The 20,504-nt window shown below is 42.6% G+C and overlaps 1 protein-coding gene across 1 annotated transcript; it reads left to right on the forward strand.

The window, feature by feature from the left end:
* The first annotated feature begins 5,890 nt into the window (after window positions 1-5,890).
* On the forward strand, window positions 5,891-20,085 carry LOC118370073 (zinc finger protein OZF-like). The gene is made up of 2 exons (XM_035754868.2): window positions 5,891-6,512; window positions 18,503-20,085. Exons 1-2 carry the CDS (start codon window positions 6,131-6,133, stop codon window positions 19,630-19,632), a joined length of 1,512 nt encoding a protein of 503 aa, XP_035610761.1. The 5' UTR covers window positions 5,891-6,130; the 3' UTR covers window positions 19,633-20,085.
* Window positions 20,086-20,504: the final 419 nt, after the last annotated feature.

Genomic DNA, 20,504 nt, shown 5'->3' on the forward strand with positions numbered 1-20,504 from the left:
TCAATTGATCATCCTTGAGATGTTTCTACAACTTGATTGGAGTCCACTTGTGGTACATTCAATTGATTAGACATGATTTGGAAAGGTACACACCTCTCTATATAAGGTCCCACAGTTCACAGTGCATGTCAGAGCAAAAACCAAGCCATGAGGTCAAAGGAATTGTCCATAGAGCTCTGAGACAGGATTGAGTCGAGGCACAGATCTGGGGATAGCTAACCAAAACATTTCTGCAGCATTGAAGGTCCCCAAGAACACAGTGACCTGCATTTATGAGACACACAGTGTGGATGAATGATCAGTAGTTAACAGGATAAAAATAGCACTCCTAAAGAAGATGCATTTTCCAGTTAGCTACCAATTTGAAAGAGGGAACTTTAGCATAAAACCTATGTGGAAAACTGAGATTCGGGAAATAACATATAAAGAGAGGCTTATTTGACGCCAAACCAACAACAGTAGTTACTAGAACATAAATTGCTAATGTATGATGTAATGTCAACTTTATACATTTCTATCCCTGGACCACTCAATTTTCAAATTCTCCATAGACCTGCTGTGGATTACCCAGAATCCCATACCATTATCACTGAGTGTAATGCAAACACACGAGCAGCGCAGCGGTCTAAGGCACTGCATCTCAGTACTAGTGGCGTCACTACTGACCCTAGTTCAAATCCAGGCTGTATCATAACAAGCCGTGATTTGGAGTCGCATAGGGCACCGCACAATTGGCCCAGCATCGTCTGGGTTAGGGTTTGCCCGGGGTAGGCCGTTAATGTAAATAAGAATGTGTTCTTAACTGACCTGCCTAGTCAAATAAAGGTTAACTATATTTAGAAATATATAACTTCATTACACCGTTACACTGGCATACAAACTGAGGAGCACAGAGTTGATCATACATATGACGTTAAGAAATAGTGCATTGTGGGTAGTTTAGAAGATTTCTCTTTCAGTATGATATGTTACATAAAGGAATAACGACAGACACCAATGTTAGGTTCAATAGCCTTGTTTGTGCATTGTACGAATGGCAACAACTGGAGTCCCGGGGAACAGTCCGGCTAGTCGATTACCTATCAACTAGACTCCGTAACATCATCCTTTTCAATAGAAAGTGCACACAAAGGCATAACATTAAATTCTTAACAATAGAGGGCAAGTCATAACAATAGAAAAAGCATTACATTTTCTTTTTTACTTCAGTTGTCATCTTCCTTTTTAAATTTCAATTTAATTATTTAAGAACAAATATAGATTTTAATTAACCGAGGGCAAGTTAACAGTCCCTTGCTTACAGAGTAAGCCTGTCCGGTGGCTTGCACAGCCGACCCACCCGTGAGTAAGTATTGGCTCTGACAGGGGTAGGATTAGGGGCACGAGCTGGAGAGCTTGGTGGGGTAGAAGCCTCACCTTCAGTTGGCCCATGTCTCAATTCTGCACCCCTTACCCTTAGGCCTGGACTGTGATCCAGCTCATCTAGGTGAGTGTATGGCGTGTTCTGGTTTGTCTGCTCTGCTACGCGCAGATCCACCCGATTGCGACGATAGAGGGAGCCACCAACATCCACCAGGTAAGAACGTGGTGCAACTCTCTGCAGGCATGTGCCCAGCCTCCAAAGTCCTGTGTGGTCTCCCGGCAGCGGTTTCATCCTTATTGTTTCACCCACCTCCAGCTCTGGTAGGTCCCGAGCAGTCCGGTCGTAGAAGCACTTAGCGAGCTGCTTTCTGTGACGCAGTTTGTCCGTGATGCCAACCATGACGCAGGGCTCAAGTAGCTTGTTAGCTACGGGGATGGTAGTCTTCAGACGTCTGGACAGAAGGCGTTGTGCTGGGCTGCTGTCCATGTATTCAGTGGGTGTGTTCCTCCACTGTAAGATCGCTTTCCATGGGTCGCGCAAGGCCCTGCTTAACAGGTTTTTTGCAATCTTGACAGCTGATTCTGCCTTGCCATTTGCTTTTGGGTGTCTTGGAGAGGAGGTCACGTGGTCAAACTCCCATTCTGAGGCGAAACGCTTGAACTGTGCAGTGAATTGTGGGCCATTGTCCGTGATTACCTTGTCAGGCTGACCTTGCCTTGCAAACTGCGCCTTGCGGCGCTTTATGACCGTCTCTGCAGACAAGTCAGGGAGCAGTTCAATTTCCCAAAAGTCAGAGTAGTGATCAACGATGAGAAGATAGTCCTTTTGTCTGTGGCTGAATAAGTCCATGCTGACGATTTGCCAGGCCCTTGTGGGCAGTTCGTGTGACATCATGGTTTCCTTTTGCTGTTCATGAGCGTACTCGTTGCATGTGGTACAGTTGCTGACAAAGTCTTTCTGCTTGCATGTTTGGCCAGTATAATGTTTCATGAGCCTGGCGGTAGCATGCATCACCTCCAACGTGACTGGAGTGTATGCGGGTAAGCATCTCTGGACGTAGTGATTTGGGAATAATGACCTTCTGACCTCTGAACAAGATGCCATTTTGCACGCTGATCTCATCTCGAAAGGTCCAGTATTCTCTCACTGTGAAAGGTGTCTCCTCTTTCAGGTATGGCCAACCTGCGAGAGCCATGGACTTCAGTGACTGTAGGCATTCGTCCTTGTCAGTGTGTTGCCTTATCTGGGCTAGGTGGTGATCTGTGACGTTTAAGTCTGCCTGATTGATCTGTTGAACATCTTGTTGTTCCTGCTGTAGCGAACAGATGGCCTGCCGCTGATAGACAGTGCCTCTGCCTGTACATTGTGTTGTTGCCCTGCTCAGTGTGTCGCTGATGTACATCTCCGGTCCTGGCTTGTAAATGACCTTCAGGCTGTAGTTTTGCAGAGTCAGGAGCATGCTTTGAAGCCTCTTGGGCGTGTTGAGGAGAGGTTTACTGAATATGGCAATGAGTGGTTTGTGGTCAGTTTCAGCGATGACCAGGTCTCGCCCATATAAGTAGTGATGGAATCGCTGGCAGGAGAAGACGATGCTGAGGCACTCTTTCTCAATTTGTACATAGTTTTGTTCGGTGGGGGTGAGCGCTCTCGAGGCAAACGCAACGGGCTGGCCATCCTGCATAAGGCAGCATCCAAGTCCCCTTTGGCTGGAGTCGCTCTGGATTGTGACAGGCTTCATGACGTCGTAGTAGCGCAACACTGGCATGTATGAAGCCAGAGATTTAATCTCCTGCACTGCGGCCTCGTGCTTGGGTAGCCAGTGCCATGGTGTGTCTTTGTCCAGCAACCGGCGCAGAGGCTCACAGACTGCTGATAGGTGTGGCATGAACTTTGCAAGATAGTTTGCAAAGCCGATGAGACGCTGTACTCCTTTTGCATCAGACGGGTTTGGCATGTCGAGGATCGCTCTGACCTTGTCTGGGTCCGGCTTCAGGCCTTTTGCCGAGAGAATGTGGCCATGGAAGTGGACGTCTTTCACGTTGAACTGCAGCTTCTTCAGGCCAAGGCGAAGCTTAACTGATCGGCAGCGCTCCATCAGTGCCAGGAGCTTCACATTGTGGTCGCGTACTGCTTCTTCGTCTGTGTCACCACAGCCTACGATCAGGCCATCATCTGCGATGGGTTCAATGCCCTTGAGCCCAGCCAGTAACTCGTGCTGCTTACGTTGGTATATCTCAGGCGCCACCGAGACACCAAACGGGAGCTTGAGCCAGCGTTTCCGACCCCAGGGGGTCCAGAAGGTAGTCATGAGGCTGCTTTCTTCATCCAGCTTGCATTGAAGGAATGCATCTCGGGCATCCACCAAGGTGAAAATCCTGGCCTTGGGAAGCTTATAGAGGACATTCTCTAGTGTCGGCATGATGTAGTGGGATCGTTTCAGTGCTTGGTTCAGATGCTTTGGGTCGATGCAGACCCTCAGCTTCTCTGGTTTTTTCACTATGACCATATTGCTGATCCAGTCAGTTGGTTCAGTCACAGATGTCATGTGGCCATCGGCCTCATACTTGTCCAGCTGGGCCTTCACAGCCACTTGCAATGGGCACATTGCGAGGAGCACACTGGACTGGAGTGATGCTCTCATCCACTTCAAAGTGTACCTCCCCAGGCACAGATTCAACGGGCATGTTGAATACATCGTCATATCTGCTAAGTAGTTGTTCTTTGGACAGTGGTCCATGCTGGACATGATCCACAATGTGCAGGTCATTTGGTACAGTGAACTGCATCAGTCCCAGGCGTTCGCATGTAGAGCCTGAGAGGAGAGGATGTTGACTGGTTTTTACAATCTCAAACTCCAGCTTGTGTTTGCGTCCCCGAATAACACATTCGGTCTCAAAGGTGCCCATAGAGGTCATTAGCTCTCCTGAGTAGAGCTTTAGTCTAGTATCGCTGGGCAATAGATGTGTGTCAGGTGCCAGATTGATTTTGTCTTTGTAGCTCATTACGTTGCATGTAGCACCAGAATCCAGTTGACATTGTTGTTGCTTGTTGTGTAATCGTAGTGTCACAAACCATTTCTTCCCTCTTGAGTGTACAGCCCCAATGGATTCATGCATGTAAATGTCACTTTCACTTTTCAGCTCTGAACATTGAATGACATCATCAACACAGTGAATCTTGCCCTCACTCACCCTTCTTTTACTTTTGAGACACACTTTTGCAAAATTATTATTAGTTCCACAAGCTCTGCATGGTTTTCCATAGGCAGGGCAGTGCTCTTTGCCACGTGTGTGTGTATTCCCACAGTATTTACATGCTACGGGGCTCTCTGTGTTCAACGTTCGTGGTGAATTTCTCTGCCTCGATTGGTTTAGTCTGAATGTCTGCCTAGCAACAGCGTGAACGGTATCCATGTCGGAGCGTGGGGTTTCGATTTCCATTGCTCCCATTCTCATGTCAGTGGCTTCAGCAGTGCGGCACATTTCAATGGCAGTTACTAATGTTAAGTCTCTCTCTCTCAGTAGACGCCGGCGTGTATCCTCATTTGCAATTCCCAGCACTATTTTGTCACGAATCAATTCATCTTTCAATCCCCCGTATTCACAAGTGGCGGATTTCTCTCTCAAACGGGTTACAAAGTTGTGTACTGACTCACCCTCTTCCTGTTTACAGCTTCCGAAAAAACGAACCGCTCATAAATTATGTCTCTGGCGGGTTTGAAGTAATTCTCCAATGCATCCAATATAGCCTTTGCATCACACTGTTGACGTGTTGTGAGGGTGAGATTGTGCCGGTAGATATGCCTGCATTCGCTGCCCATTAAACTCTTCAGAGTTGCCGCTTGTACCTCGTTGGGTTTCTCGTGTAGACCGGTCGCCAGCGCATAGTCCTCGAATTCATCCCTGAAGTTGTCCCAATTAGTATTCCAGTCCCCTGTGAGAACCATGGGATTTGGTGGCGGAATGTTCGCTGCCATAGCAATGGAATATGAGATTTCTTTGCCTTCAGTCATCGACGTAGGTAGTGATGCTAGCTAGGCAGCTAACAACGAGTTGATCAGTGTTGTGAGTAGGAAACGGCGTGTGTTCGCATATGGAACGTAACTGCGCCTATACTGTACTTAGCTACAAAAATAACAAACGTGTGTTTTCCGAGCCACTTCTGATACCATGTTTCAGTATGATATGTTACATAAAGGAATAACGACAGACACCAATGTCAGGTTCAATAGCCTTGTTTGTGCATTGTACGAATGGCAACAACTGGAGTCCCGGGGAACAGTCCGGCTAGTCGATTACCTATCAACTAGACTCCGTAGGTAACCATAAAGTGACTACAACTAGCTTACTACGTCTTTAACCACACTGTACTGTTACACTGGTGAGTAAAACCCTCCAACCCTTTAACTTTTTCTGAACATTATACAGTAATATACATTTTAGTCAACTGCGTTACCCACTCCAGTCAGCAGATGGCGGTGTAGGAATTTAAGGCAGTGCTGTTAGTGTGACGTATAATCTAGTGGACGGAACGCTTATTTCAACAGCAGCAACAGTAAGTCAGCCATCTCGGTAGCTTGCTAGACAAACTAGCCGAAACAATAAAGCTCTTTAGACGCTTTAGTGTTTATTGGCCACTGTGTTTTAAACCCACTTCTGTCGTCTAGTTAGCTTTCCGTTTTAATTTCATATTTACGGTGTTGTTGTTATTATTCAGCTAGCGGGCTGGTTAAGTTAGCAATAGCCGAGCTAGCTAACATCCCCGACCATGAGTTCACTAAGCTACTCTCCTTCTGCTAAAGAAGATGCGGTCTGCTGGACGGAGAAAGAATCTCTCGTTAAAGAGGAGAGGGAAGAGGAGGATATCACAGTAAAACAAGAATTAGAGGGTGAGGCTGTTACAGTGAAAGAAGAAGAGAAAGACGCTTTCAGAGTGAAAGAAGAGGATGTTACAGTAAAAGAGGAAGAAAAGTATTTCAGAGTGAAGGAGGAGGAGGATGATGCATTTTTTGGAGTGAAAGAGGAAGAGAGGGGGACTGTCACATTGAAAAAGGAAGAAGAGGAGGAAACTGGATATCTGGGCCCGGTTTCCAAAGGGCATCTTAAGGCATCCAGTGGCTCTAACGATGAACGTGCCCTGGTTAACACGAGTAAGTACTGTCTTAAAAGCAGAGGCACAAGCTCTACAGTTGTTGAACTTATGTGTGGTGTTAAAGGGGAAATATGCAATTGCTACATCAATATTTAAATGTTTTATTATTTATTTATAGCCATTAATTATTGAAGAATATAACACATGTCTCGTGATCTTAGTTAAACTGTTGTACCCCATCAGAACCCCAAATAAGAAATAGGACATTTAAATCAACACTGTATAGCCGGTTAAAACTATAATGTTGATATCATGGATGTTCAGTCCTTGCATCCATAGAGCTGTCTATGAATTTGAGAGTAGTTACATTTCTCCAGCCCCATCCATCATCTTATTAGCAAAACAGTGGTGGAATTACATCTTTGTTATTGTTTGAACTGCAGATTGGTTGATTGATTGTTGTGTGGCTTTTTTAAAAGGGACAACCTAGTTTTTTAACAGAAACAAAATGGCAGCCCAGAGACCTGAGCTGTGTTAGAATACTTATTCTAACCATACTATGTGATGCTTATTGGTCAAAGTATGGATATAGTTAGTTTGCCAAAAGTTACCCGGATGTCATACTACATTCGCCAAAATACGAAGTATACATGCAGAGGACTCTATTTCGGTGTTTATCGGGACCAAAATGCATTTCTTCGGGAAATGGACGTGGCTTCAACTATTTTCAGAGTTGAAGAAAATGGCGGAAAATATGCAGCTGAAGTTCAACGAGAGAGTGGATACAAATGAACTGCTTTAAATAATTATGCCTAATGTTAAGAAAATGTTGAGCAGTGTAATGACTTTTCAAATAAGTTATGTTACACATTGTTAGCTACACTATCCTTACAAACCGCATAGCATATCTCTATAGCCATATGTACCAGTATGTCAGCTTGCTACATAATGTTAGTTGGCTACTAATACATCAAACTTGCCAGTATATTAACTATATTCTAACTAACTAGCCAATGTTTATTGACTTGATTAGTCACGTCATTCTTAGCCAAGGGGTCGTGTGCGTTCTCAATGGACAATCGGGGTCGAATGAACAATGAATGAACAACTCCGATTTCAGAGCACACTCGTCTGAGTGTACCAGAGTGCAGAATAATTAATTTACTAGCGCTCAACACCCGTTGAATATGTCCAGGTGTCAGTAAACGTAGGCAGAAAAAGCTCAAATTAAATTTTTGCCTGCAACACAGTTAGTCCCCAACGCTCTGAATAACATGAAACGGGTAAATAATTGTTGATTTACCAGCACTGCTATGGCAAGTAAAATGGTCAGTGAGGTTTTCTCTCATTTGTGTCTAGCAAGCTATCCGACGTTACTGTCGTCGTGAGGTCAGAACGCTTGGATCGACCCTACTCCTCAGCCATATAGTATTGGTTTATACTATATGGCTATACGAGCTCATGTTTTGGTTTCTGGTGGGGTAATACAGTTGAAACATTTGAGGCATTTATAAGTTATATTCTTCGATAATCAATGGTTATATAGTAAATGGGTCTTTCTATAACTGGCAGTATAGATTTCCGGTGGGGTCAAATTGTTAGAGCTGTTGATAAGTCATTAGCTGTGTTAGAATACTCATACAAACCGTACTATTTGTGATGTTAATTGAGTATATAGTATGCTTATTGGTCATTGTAATCTATAATCCATCCATGATGTCATAATGATAGTTTAACCAGGTTTCTAGGATATATAGTATTTTCTAGAATTTCTAGTGAAGATTTCTTGTGGGGGTCATTGTTAGAGCTGTTGATAAGTCATTGTATAATATTCTGGCAATTCTTTTCATGCCATTACATTGAAGGCGAAAGTTTGTCTTTTCTTAGCAGGTTGTTGCTAAAATAATGTTAATCGCTAGTTAGCGGGCTAAGTATGAATAGGCCAAGTATGAATATGTTATCTAGCTAACATGCTACATGAAGTAAAAAAACATGTAATGCAACATCTAATTAGGGTCGCTTTGAAACACTGACCAACACTTTGGTTCCTACCATGTCTTCTTCTTCTCTGAGGTTTATTGTCAGACTACACTCATCCGGTGTATTGCTGCTGTACAGGGTTGTAAAAAATACCCCCAAATCAAATAATGTTTTGGATGAACAAATCATACTAATTACAAAACATAAACAGTTTGACTAGTGCAATTTCTCACTTGTGCTATAAACACAACAAAGTCCACCTTCTTCACTATTAGTGTGTTGGGATTCTTCTCATGGCTTCACTGCAGACTGAGGGACATCCACCACCATCTCCTCTCTACTCACTCCTTCAGCTATTTTCACTGCCTCCACAAAGGACACCTGCAGGTTGGGCCTGATCCTAGCTACTGTGACATCCATCTGTCCAGGGCACTCTGGGAACGTGATTCCCATCACAATTACAACATGCTTCATCTGACATATTTATTCCTTCGGCAAACACTTGCCACGTGTCCAAACTATTTATCATTGTAACACTGCAGTGGCTTCTGTATATCTCACTTGCCCAGGTTTTACATAAGATGGGAGAACAACTTCACCAAACCACAGTAAAACCTTCCGTCTATCATTCGTTTTAGTCAATGTGCGTCTACCTGAAATGTTTAACCTAAACCACAAAGCTTTCCCCTTTTGCACTGTTGACACATAATCAGTATCATGGTCACTCAAACCGATTCCACTTTACCCAATTCCTTCACCATCTTTGAGACTGCTAACGGGTCACCCACAAAAACATCCTTGCTGATGATTCCCACTCCGACCATAAACTGCTGTTCATTACCAACTTTAGCCTTTTTCACTCCACTGTTCTTCACCATCGTCCACTCAGTCTCAGCAACTGTACAGTGTCCATGTGCGGGGGCACCGGTTAGTTGAGGTAATATGTACATGTAGGTAGAGTTAAAGTGACTGCATAGATGATAACAACAGAGTAGCAGCTGTGTAAAAGGGTAGGGGGGTAATGAAAATAGTCTGGGTAGCCATTTGATTAGATGTTCAGGAGTCTTATGGCTTGGGGGTAGGAGCTGTTTAGAAGCCGCTTGCCGTGCGGTAGCAGGGAGAGCAGTCTATAATTAGGGTGGCTGGAGTCTTTGACAATTTTTAGGGCCTTCCTCTGACACAGCCTGGTATAGAGGTACTGGATGGCAGGAAGCTTTACCCCAGTGATGTACTGAGCCATTCGCACTACCCTCTGTAATACGTTTTGTCATGCCTTTTTCACAACTGTCTAGGTGTGCTTAGACCATCTTAGTTTGTTGGTGATGTGGTGACCTGCTCCACTACAGCCCCATAGATGAGAATGGGGCATGCTCGGTCCTCTTTTTCCTGTAGTCCACAATCATCACCTTAGTCTTGATCACTTTGAGGGAGAGGTTGTTGTCCTTGCACCATACGGCCAGATCTCTGACCTCCCTATAGGCTGTCTTGTCGTTGATCAGGCCTACCACTGTTATGTTATCGGCAAACTTAATGATGGAGTTTGAGTCGTGCCTGGCTGTGCAGTCATGAGTGAACAGGGAGTACAGGACGGGACTGAGCACGCATCCCTTAGGGTCCCCTGTGTTGAGCATCAGCGTTGCGGCTGTGTTGTTACATACGCTTACAACATGGTGGCGGCCCGTCAGGAAGTCCAGGATCCAGTTGCAGAGGGAGGTGTTTAGTCCCAGGTTCCTTAGTTTATTGATGAGCTTTGAGCGCACAATGATGTTGAACGCTGAGCTGTAGTCAATGATTAGCATTCTGACATAGGTGTTCCTTTTGTCCAGGTGGGAAAGGGCAGTGTGGAGTGCAATAGAGATTGCATCATCTGTGGATCTGTTAGGGCGGTATGCAAATTGGAGTGGGTCTCAGGTTTCTGGGATAATGGTGTTGTGAGCCTTGACCAGCCTTTCAAAGCACTTCATGGCTACAGACGTGAGTGCTACAGTTCCGTAGTTATTTAGGCAGGTTACCTTGTTCTTGGGCACAGGGACTATGGTGGTCTACTTAAAACATGTTGATATTACAGACTCGGACATGGAGAGGTTGAAAATAACAGTGAAGACACTTGCCGGTTGGTCAGCGCATGCTCGCAGTACACTTCCTGGTAATCCGTCTGGCCCTGCGGCCTTGTGAATGTTGACCTGTTTAAAGGTCTTACTCACATTGGCTGCGTAGAGTGATCACACAGTCTTCCGGAACAGCTGGTGCTCTCATGCATGTTTCAGTGTTTTTTTGCTGTAGTTTAGCTATTCTGTCAATGGGAATCTATCGGCTGTGCTTCCCTTTGTAGTCTGTAATGGTTTGCAAGCCCTGCCACACCCAAAGTGTCAGAGCCTTTGTAGTATGATTTGACCTTAGTCCTTTATTGACACTTTGCCTGTTTGATGGTTCGTCAGCGGGCATAGTGGGATTTCTTAAAAGCTTCCGGGTTAGAGTCCCGCTCCTTGAAAGTGGTAGCTCTAGCCTTTAGCTCAGTGTGGATGTTGCCTGTAATCCTTGGCTTCTGGTTGGGGTATGTACTAGAGGTCGACCGATTATGATTTTTCAACGCCGATTCCAATTATTGGAGGACCAAAAAAGGCCGATGCCGATTAATCTGCCGATTTTTAAAAATAATACAAATTAAATAAATATATATATATATATATATATATTTGTTAATGTATTTGTAATAATGCCAATTACAACAATACTGAATTAACACTTATTTTAACTTAATTTAATACATCAATAAAATAAATTTAGCCTCAAGTAAATAATGAAACATGTTCAATTTGGTTTAAATAATGCAAAAACAAAGTGTTGGAGAAGAAAATAAAAGTGGAATAGGTGCTAACATTTCAGTTCCTTGCTCAGAACATGAGAACATATGAAAGCTGGTGGTTCCTTTTAACATGAGTCTTCAATATTCCCAGGTAAGAAGTTGTAGGTTGTAGTTATTATAGGAATTATAGGACTATTTCCCTCTATACCATTTGTATTTCATTAACCTTTGACTATTGGATGTTCTTATAGGCACTTTAGTATTGCCAGTGTAACAGTATAGCTTCCGCCCCTCTCCTCACCCCTACCTGGGCTCGAACCAGCAACACAACGACAACAGCCACAATCGAAGCAGCGTTACCCATGCAGAGCAAGGGGAACTACTACTAGAAGGCTCAGAGCGAGTGACGTTTGAAACACTATTAGCGCGCGCTAACTAGCTAGCCATTTCACTTCGGTTTACACCAGCCTCATCTCGGGAGTTGATACGCTTGAAGTCATAAACAGAGCTATGCTTGACGCACCACGAAGAGCTGCTGGCAAAACGCATGAAAGTGCTGTTTGAATTAATGTTTACGCCCCTGCTTCTGCCTACCACCGTTCAGTCAGATACTTAGATACTTGTATGCTCAGTCAGATTATATGCACCGCAGGACACGCTAGATAATATCTAGTAATATCATCAACCGTGTGTAGTTAACTAGTGATTATGATTGGTTGTTTTTTTATAAGATAAGTTTAATGCTAGCTAGAAACTTACCGTGGCTAACTGCATTCGCGTAACAGTCTCCTTGTGGAGTGCAATGAGAGAGCGGCAGGCCGTTATTGCGTTGGACGAGTTAACTGTATGGTTACAAGATTGGATATCCCCAGCCGACAAGGTGAAATCTGTCGTTGTGCCCCTGAACAAAGCAGTTAACCCACCTTTCCTAGGCCGTCATTGAAAATAAGAATGTGTTCTTAACTGACTTGCCTAGATAAATAAAGGTATAAAAAATAAATGTAAAAAAAATTGGCAAATCAGGGCCCAAAAATACAGATTTCCGATTATGAAAACTTGAAATCGTCCCTGATTAATCAGCCATTACGATTAATCGGTCAACCTCTAGTATGTACATACGGTCACTGTTGGGACGACGTCCTCAATGCACTTATTGATAAAGCCAATGACTGATGTGGTGTACTCCTCAATGCCATCGGAGGAATCCCAGAACCACCACAGCCTCAGTCTGTGGTGGTATGTAAACAGCTACGAAAAATGCAGATAAACTTGTAGCTCCCTTCAGTAACCACGAGCACAACCGTTCCTTGATTTTAACTGGCGGCTTTATTCTGTAGTTTTAGTCAGAATTATCACCTTCCGTGAGAACTATAAAGTAAATGAAAAATACAGTTAGGCACACTCTTACATCCTTATCTTACGAGTGACTTATTAGCTTGGTGTAACTCTGAAGTGCTTACATACATAACAGTTTAACCAGCGTTATAATGGGTTCAGATTAAACACATGAATAAAGGAAAAAATACCTCATTGGCTGCTTATTACAGAAGGGAAGAAATCAAACTTCACACTTATTATTCCTGGCATGAATTCACACATCATCCTAACATACACTCTTCAACCTTTATGAACTACACCCGATGACATGAAAACTTAACTAACGCAGCGCAGGATTGCCTTCCTTCCTAAAGTGTGTTGCTACAATAAGGATCCCCGTTACAACAGTATTAGCTACGTAATTCCGCTTGTATTATCATTTCCCCCGCACAGCGGACACGTAAACAATTCAAACAAAAGACAACGACATAACCTGCAAGTCTAACGGTCAGTTACATAACTCTCTAGGTAGATTGTCGTCTTCAGCTTATCATGAGATACTCTACCTCAGGCAAGCAATCGCTCGAGGCTTCCTTAGATATCGTGCACAAGCTGTTATTTACAAAATACATAGTCCGCCGTCTCTTGTCTTACCAGACGCTGCTGTCCTTTACTGCCGGTGCAGCGTATAACCAGCCAGCTGTATGTTGATAATGTCGTTGTTTAGCCACAACTCTGTGAAGCCTAAGCTATTACAGTTTTGAATATTCTGTAGGTAGTTTAGTATTCCGCGTAGGTCATCGATTTTATTTTCCAAAGATTGCACGTTTTCTAACAGAATGGCGGTAAGTGGGGGTTTATTCGATCGCCTACAAATTTTCAGAAGGCAGCCTGCCCTTCGGCCCCTATTTCTCTGCCTTCTCTTCACGCAATTAACGGGGATCTGGCCTGTTCCCGGGAAATCAGTATATCGTTCACGTCGGGCTCGTTAATGGAAAAAAAAGGATTCTGCCAGTACGTAGTGAGTAATCGCAGTTCTGAAGTTCATTTCGGCCATAAGAGACGGTAGCGACAACATTATGTACAAAAGAAGTTCCAAACAATGCAAAGAAACTATAAAAAAACACACAATTGGTTGGAAATAAGGAAAACGTCAGACTTGCTCTTCGTCTTAAAGACAGTTATGCCGTGCTCCATGTTGGATCCAACCTCCATAAACAAATGCATGTTTATAATGTGTTATTGTCTACTTGATTTACTGTAGCGTCTTGTTAGTCAGTTTGGACACAGAGATACTTAGCTCATAATGTGTAGAGAACTGTTCCATGATGTATAAGCTATTGTACAACAGACAGCTATTTTCCTTTATTCAGGACATTTAGAATGACAACATATTACAGAGTAGCCTAATGGGATTATTCACAAAATTATCTGGTGATCAGGTTATGAAATGTCATGACAAAGACATTTTATTTTCCTTGTTTCATTCACCTGAAATATTAAGTGATTTATAGACCTACGTCTATGTTGTTAGGTTATGGGTCCTACAATAGGTCTGTTGTTGTTAGATGAACTTATGGGTCCTACAGTAGGTTTATTTTGTTGTTAGATGAACTTATGGGTCCTACAGTAGGTTTATTTTGTTGTTAGGTGAAGTTATGGGTCCTACAGTAGGTTTATTTTGTTGGTAAGTGAAGTTATGGGTCAATTTGGCATACACAAAGTGTACAAACACTCTTTGTCAGGCTGATGGAAAAGCTAGCCAAAGAGCATTTTACTTGTTGAAGTATAAAGCAGTTGATTTGCGGCAATAACACAAACATTATATTAAGCAGGAGATTCAAACGAGCCTTACAATTAGAATCCAAAGTTGTAATATTCAGAACACATTGTTTACAAAAAAACGAAAACCGGTTTCCGCATTAGCATTGTCGGGTAGGTACCTTGTCCCTGTTTGGCTTATTGGTGAAATCAGCAGTCAGACAATATCTTCTTTAAGTTAATCAATCAAAACTTTATTTAAGGTAATTGCAGACAGAAATTGACAACAGGAACATAACGTATGTTTCCCAGTAAGTTCTGCACCCCACCTAAGGGCACAGCTGATTTTATACATGTGATCACTCCCTGGTGGTCTGATCACCTACGTCAATGTATGTGTCTACCAATAAGCTGAGGTTACCTTATAAGGTAACCTGGTACAGTAGCTTCTCTGAATTTCTTAGGATTGTCCACTGTCACACAAGATCAAAATGTCAAAACCAGACAGTGGTTACTTCTCTTTATCTAGTTTCGGTCTGACTCAGACCCAGCCTGCAAGCACACTCTCACAACAGCCAGGGCTTAACCACAAAGACTAATATAGATGCTTGTGCAACGTATAGTGGCAGTTTTTAGACACATAGCAACAGTATCTTAATATAAGGCCTGCAGCAAAACATATGGATCTTAAAGTCCCCTTAATCAATAATGGGGAGGGTATTCCACCCCTACATTCCCCCCTCTGAGACTAATAACTCACAGGTTCAATCATATTCTCCTCTGAAATCAAACAGAGTTGGCAAAACCCCAGGATCCATTTGATCCTAGGGATGGCCTGCTAAAGGGAGAAACCACACCTGAGGTTCCTGGAATGGTGGTGGGGTGAGTGTCTATATTCCCATTCCTCCTGAGTCCTTGGAAGAGCGTCATGAGTTGGATGGACAATGGGATTAAGAGAAACCAGAACTATTTGCATCAGCTTCCACCAACACCATCACTCCAGCATGTTCAAGAGCAGTTACAGTCATTCTCTTACAAATACAAACAGTAGCCAAAATCACCAATCCCACTACAAGTACAGGAGTAAACAATGAAAACAAAGTTAACATAACTTTCCCCATTACAGTTCCAAATTTAACAATTAAACCAGTCACCAATTTTGAAAGATAGATTTTTCAGATTGAGAGAGTTTTCTAAGATCAGTAATCTTATCAATTATTGCAGTCATATTCTCAGAGGAGTCAGGGAGGAGCATAACACAATTATCAGGACCAATAACACCTGGTACGTTAGTGTCCTCCTTCCTTCGCCAAAAGATAATCTAAAGCCAACTCATGGCGGCTGACGACAGCTTTCAGATTTTGGACATCTAATGAGAGTTGGCTAAATCCTGGGATCGTTAAATTCATATAGGCCAGTAAAGAATTGGTTAAATTGTTTACCCACTTTCCCCGGACAGCCACACCCCGGGAGGGTATGACTGACATACCAAAAATCTCACCCGGGGCGCAGGACATGACCATAGGCTTCCTGATTGTCTGGGATGAGTCATTTGGCACGCTTCAGTACCCCAGAGTTGGTTTTACCTGTTTTATTGAAAAGATCGGAGACCGGAATTCTTAACATGTACATTTCTGTTCTCCTCAAATAACAACACCCCCCCCATCCAGGAGGTAAAGTGAGGTACCCCCTGTCACTGCATACGCACATCCATCCAAAAGGTGCTCCCATGCCTTCCTCCATCCAGGAGAAGTTTACACCTGTCACCTGTTGCATTACCCGTGTTCCAGATGTGTTCCCCTTCCCCTGTAATCCTATGTATGTCACTGCTTTCACCCATGTATTATTCTCCACATCCCCGTCCACAAAGGGAACGAGTCGGATTTGGAGAGCAATAAATACCCTACATGCGTGTTTCCATGGTTGCGGTTTTCTTGTTTCACAATCATAGTGTGTGTATGATGGTGTCCTCGACATCTGATGACTCTTTGGATTCTGTGGCTGAACCCTCTGTTGGTTCTTTGGCCTTTGGTCTTCCCTGTTTCTCCTCTGGCTCCTCCTCATCAGTGGATCTCAGCCTCTTATTGCCATGGTCACCTGGAAGGGTCCAATCCATCTTGGCTGGTTCCATTTTCTCGTATGGACTCGTAGTTTCACCTAGTCTCCAACGTTTATGGGAAGCTCGTCAGGGTCTTCACCTGGGGGAACCTCGTTTGCTTTGCTAGTGTGAGAGTGGTGAAAACTTACAACAGAGGTTAGTTCCTTCATGTACTCAAAATGGTCACACTGTCTTATTTCTATCTGTCGGTCAGTCATAGGTCTCACCCCTGGAGTGTTCATTGGTCATCTTGTTAATATCTCATAAGGTGTACACCCGATACCTTTGTTACGGCTGCTGCGCAATTTCATGAGGACAATAGGCAAGCATTCCACCCATATCATTTTTGTGGAATGTCAGGCTTTTGCAAACCCCCCTTTGATCATTTAATGAACCCTCTCTCTAATCCCGTTACTCCACGGGTGATAGATGGACACAAATATCTGGTCAACACCCATCATTTGGGCGACCACATCTCCTATGAGATGGGTCCCATTGTCTGCAGACAACCTCACAGGCACTCCCAACCTGAGTATAATTTCCCTGACTAGCAATTTTGCATCGCATCACAGTTGGTGGAGGGAAATGCTTCCACCCACCCGGTGAACCTGTCAATTATCAACAGGCAGTATCGCTTTCTTTTTTTTTGCTCTACCATGTCTATGAAATCCATAGCAAGGTGGGCAAGAGGTCATTTTGGAGTGGGGAACTTCCCTGGTTGCAGTGGAGTTCCCTTGTCTATGTAATATAACAAACATGTCGTGCAACAATAAATTAACTTTATATATATATATATGTATGTGTGTGTGTGTGTGTGTGTGTGTGTGTGTGTGTGTATAAATATGTGTATATAAATATGTATCTATATCTATAGATATAGATATGTGTATCCATGTGTATTATTATATATGTATATATATCAATAAATATTATTATATATATAAATATATATTTATATATATTTATAAATATATATTTATATATATAAATATATATTTATATTTAAATATATATATAAATATATATATATAAATATTTATATATATATATTTATATAAATATATATTTAAATATATATATAAATATATATATATAAATATTTATATATATATATTTATATAAATATATATTTATATATATATTTTATTATTTTTTTATATTTTTTTTCTGATTTTGGCAAAACCATTGGACTGAAATCTTCTCCACCATATCCCCCTTTGACGAATGGCTCACACCATGAGCTAATCAGCAAACAGTAGAGATCATGATTGATGTTAAACAGGGCATGCCAGACAAAATATGTAGCCATAAGCCAGACCTATTAGTAAACCCTCTTCCAAACCACACTAGCATATGCTGAGTCTGAGTAGACAGTAAGGGCCTTCCCCCAATTCACAAGCTGAAAAGCACATACCCTGCAGGCACCAGGTTCATGGGTGTGACTGATGTGACTGTGGGGGAGCTGCAGGCTGTGGTTGTGGTGAGCCTGTAGAAACAACTTTGAGCAGCCATCATGTTCTGAGTAAAACCACCAATTCCGGTCTCCATCTGTGCGAGCTGGGCCTTCTTCAGTGCAGCGTCGTGTCCTCCTTTTCCTACTCTCTGAATAGGTCACCCATGGATGGTGGCACATTGTACTTTTCTTTTGCTTCTGTAGTAGTTTGTGTTTTCTACAGGTGGCCATATGTCTAGGATCTTCCAGTCTGTTCCTTTTTGTGGAGTGAATTGGGGTGGCGAGGGAAAACTCGCTCCAGGAACTGTGCTGTCTTTTCTCATCCAATTCTATTGTTCTCATGCTGCTTGTTGCTGCTGTTGTCTTCCACCTCCTCCATTGGAGTCCCCTTGAGGATAATTGTGGTAGCATCTCCATTTTCTTCTGTCAGAGGGTAGATCTCTGTATAGTCACCCAGGGGTCCTCTGGGTTGATTTTCATACGGCGGCAAATAGTTGTCAAATAATTTAACAGATGTCAATTGTTGTACAACTTCAAGGCCCTGCTCTGGGCATCACCTTATACCTCAAATAAACAGTAGATTTCTGCTGTTGTGGGCCTTTAACCATCTGTCTGACTTTGTTGTTCACACAGGAGAGAGATGTGACTATCGTGCATCTTCTGGGGAGCCTCAACAACATCATGATGCTGATGAGGCAGAGGAGAGTCTCTCCACATCAGAACACCTCAAGAAACACCAGTGGAGACACACAGGAAATAAATCTCACTGCTGCTCTGACTGTGGGAAAAGCTTTTCAACATCACAGATTTTGAAGCTGCACCAGAGAACACACACAGGAGAGAAATCTCATAGCTGTGATCAATGTGGGAAGAGTTTTACTACATCTAGCAATCTGACTATACACCAGAGAACACACACAGGAGAGAAATCATTTAGTTGTAATCAATGTGGGAAGAGTTACTTAAGGTTAAAATCACTAAAAGTACATATGAGAATTCACACTGGAGAGAAATCTTACAGCTGTGATCAATGTGGAAAGAGTTTTGTTCAATCTAGTGATCTGACAGTACACCAGAGAACACACACAGGAGAGAAACCTTTTAGCTGTGATCAATGTGGGAAGACTTTTATTGCATCTAGCAATCTGACTATACACCAGCGGACACACACAGGAGAGAAGCCTTATAGCTGTAATCAATGTGGGAAGAGTTTTATTACATCTAGCCAGCTGATTTCACACCAGCGAGTACACACAGGAGAGAAATTTTACCACTGTTCAAATTGTGGGAAAAGCTTCTCAACATCACAGACTTTGAAGCTGCACCAGAAAACACACACAGGAGAGAAACCTTACAGCTGTGATCAGTGTGGGAAGAGTTTTATTACATCTGGCAATCTGACTATACACCAGAGAGTACACACAGGAGAGAAACCATATAGCTGTAATCAATGTGGGAAGAGTTTTAATACATCTAGTCATCTGACTACACACCAGAGAGTACACACAGGAGACAAACCGTATAGCTGTGATGAATGTGAGAAGAGTTATACTGCATCTAGCCATCTGACCAGACACCAGCGAGTACACACAGGAGAGAAACCTTATAGCTGTGATCAATGCGGGAAGAGTTTTACTGCATCTAGTGATCTGACGGTACACCAGAGAACACACACAGGAGAGAAGCCTTATAGCTGTGATCAGTGTGAAAAGAGATACTCTCGTAAAAGATCTCTGATCAAACATCAGAAAATACATACATGAAGGAGATATTTCATGATATCAATTAAATAACAATGTAGAATGTTTTTAACATTGTAGTAGGAGTATTTTAAGGAATTTCACACTGTAGAACCCTTAACGTTTGCCCCATTCAATTGATTTCAGCATGATATGTATATTAGCCTCGGGAAAAATCCTGGCTCTGAATTGAAAGAGTGATTTAATAAAAAGTGACTAACACAAAAAGAGCTGTGTTACACTTACCATGTTGGTGACCCACTTGAATCAAAATGTAACACTTTAAATTGCAAATTGTCCTCTAACCAGGGATGTACACATTATTCCCAGATTCTGTGTGGTTTTTGAGCTGTTAGTTTTAACAGGACGTGCTCTCGCACAATGGATTTCAACACGATATCGATGAATGATGACAAATAAGTGTTGTGTACCTTTGTTTAGAGACGCCTAAATGTAAATGTATCACTCCCAAATTTAGCTGATTGTCATGTTTTATTATTCCATGCCTCACCATTAAGTGAATTATTGCCAAATCATATTTACAATTCATGTAACATTTAGTAATCATAATTATTTATGCAACCAACTGACAATTGTCGGGTAAAATTATATTGACATTGTTGCCCTGCTTTTAGAATATCAGGGTTCATTCTCAGATGTGCTAACCCAAATGTACATTGGGGACTGGGCCCCGATCCAACAACATACCTATCGAGTGAACCCTGAAAAGAGAGAGAGGCTCAGCAGTGAGGTGGAAAGTTACTACGGACATTGAAGGAGTTTCCTTTTGAAATCAGACATGTCCGTTGGTTGTTGATTGTCTCAAGGGTGGGCAGTCAAAAAGATTTGCGTTTAGCCAGTGCGTTACCATGTTGGAGATTATTTTTGTTTGGGCT

The sequence above is a fragment of the Oncorhynchus keta genome, chromosome 37 (assembly GCF_023373465.1).
Source record: "Oncorhynchus keta strain PuntledgeMale-10-30-2019 chromosome 37, Oket_V2, whole genome shotgun sequence".
NCBI classification, from domain to species: Eukaryota; Metazoa; Chordata; class Actinopteri; order Salmoniformes; family Salmonidae; genus Oncorhynchus; species Oncorhynchus keta.

Coding starts and splice junctions, on each gene's coding strand:
- LOC118370073 (XM_035754868.2), top strand. CDS start 6,131: ATGAGTTCACTAAGCTACTCTCCTTCTGCTAAAGAAGATGCGGTCTGC. Junction 6,513..18,502: donor ACGTGCCCTGGTTAACACGA/GTAAGTACTGTC, acceptor TTGTTCACACAG/GAGAGAGATGTGACTATCGT.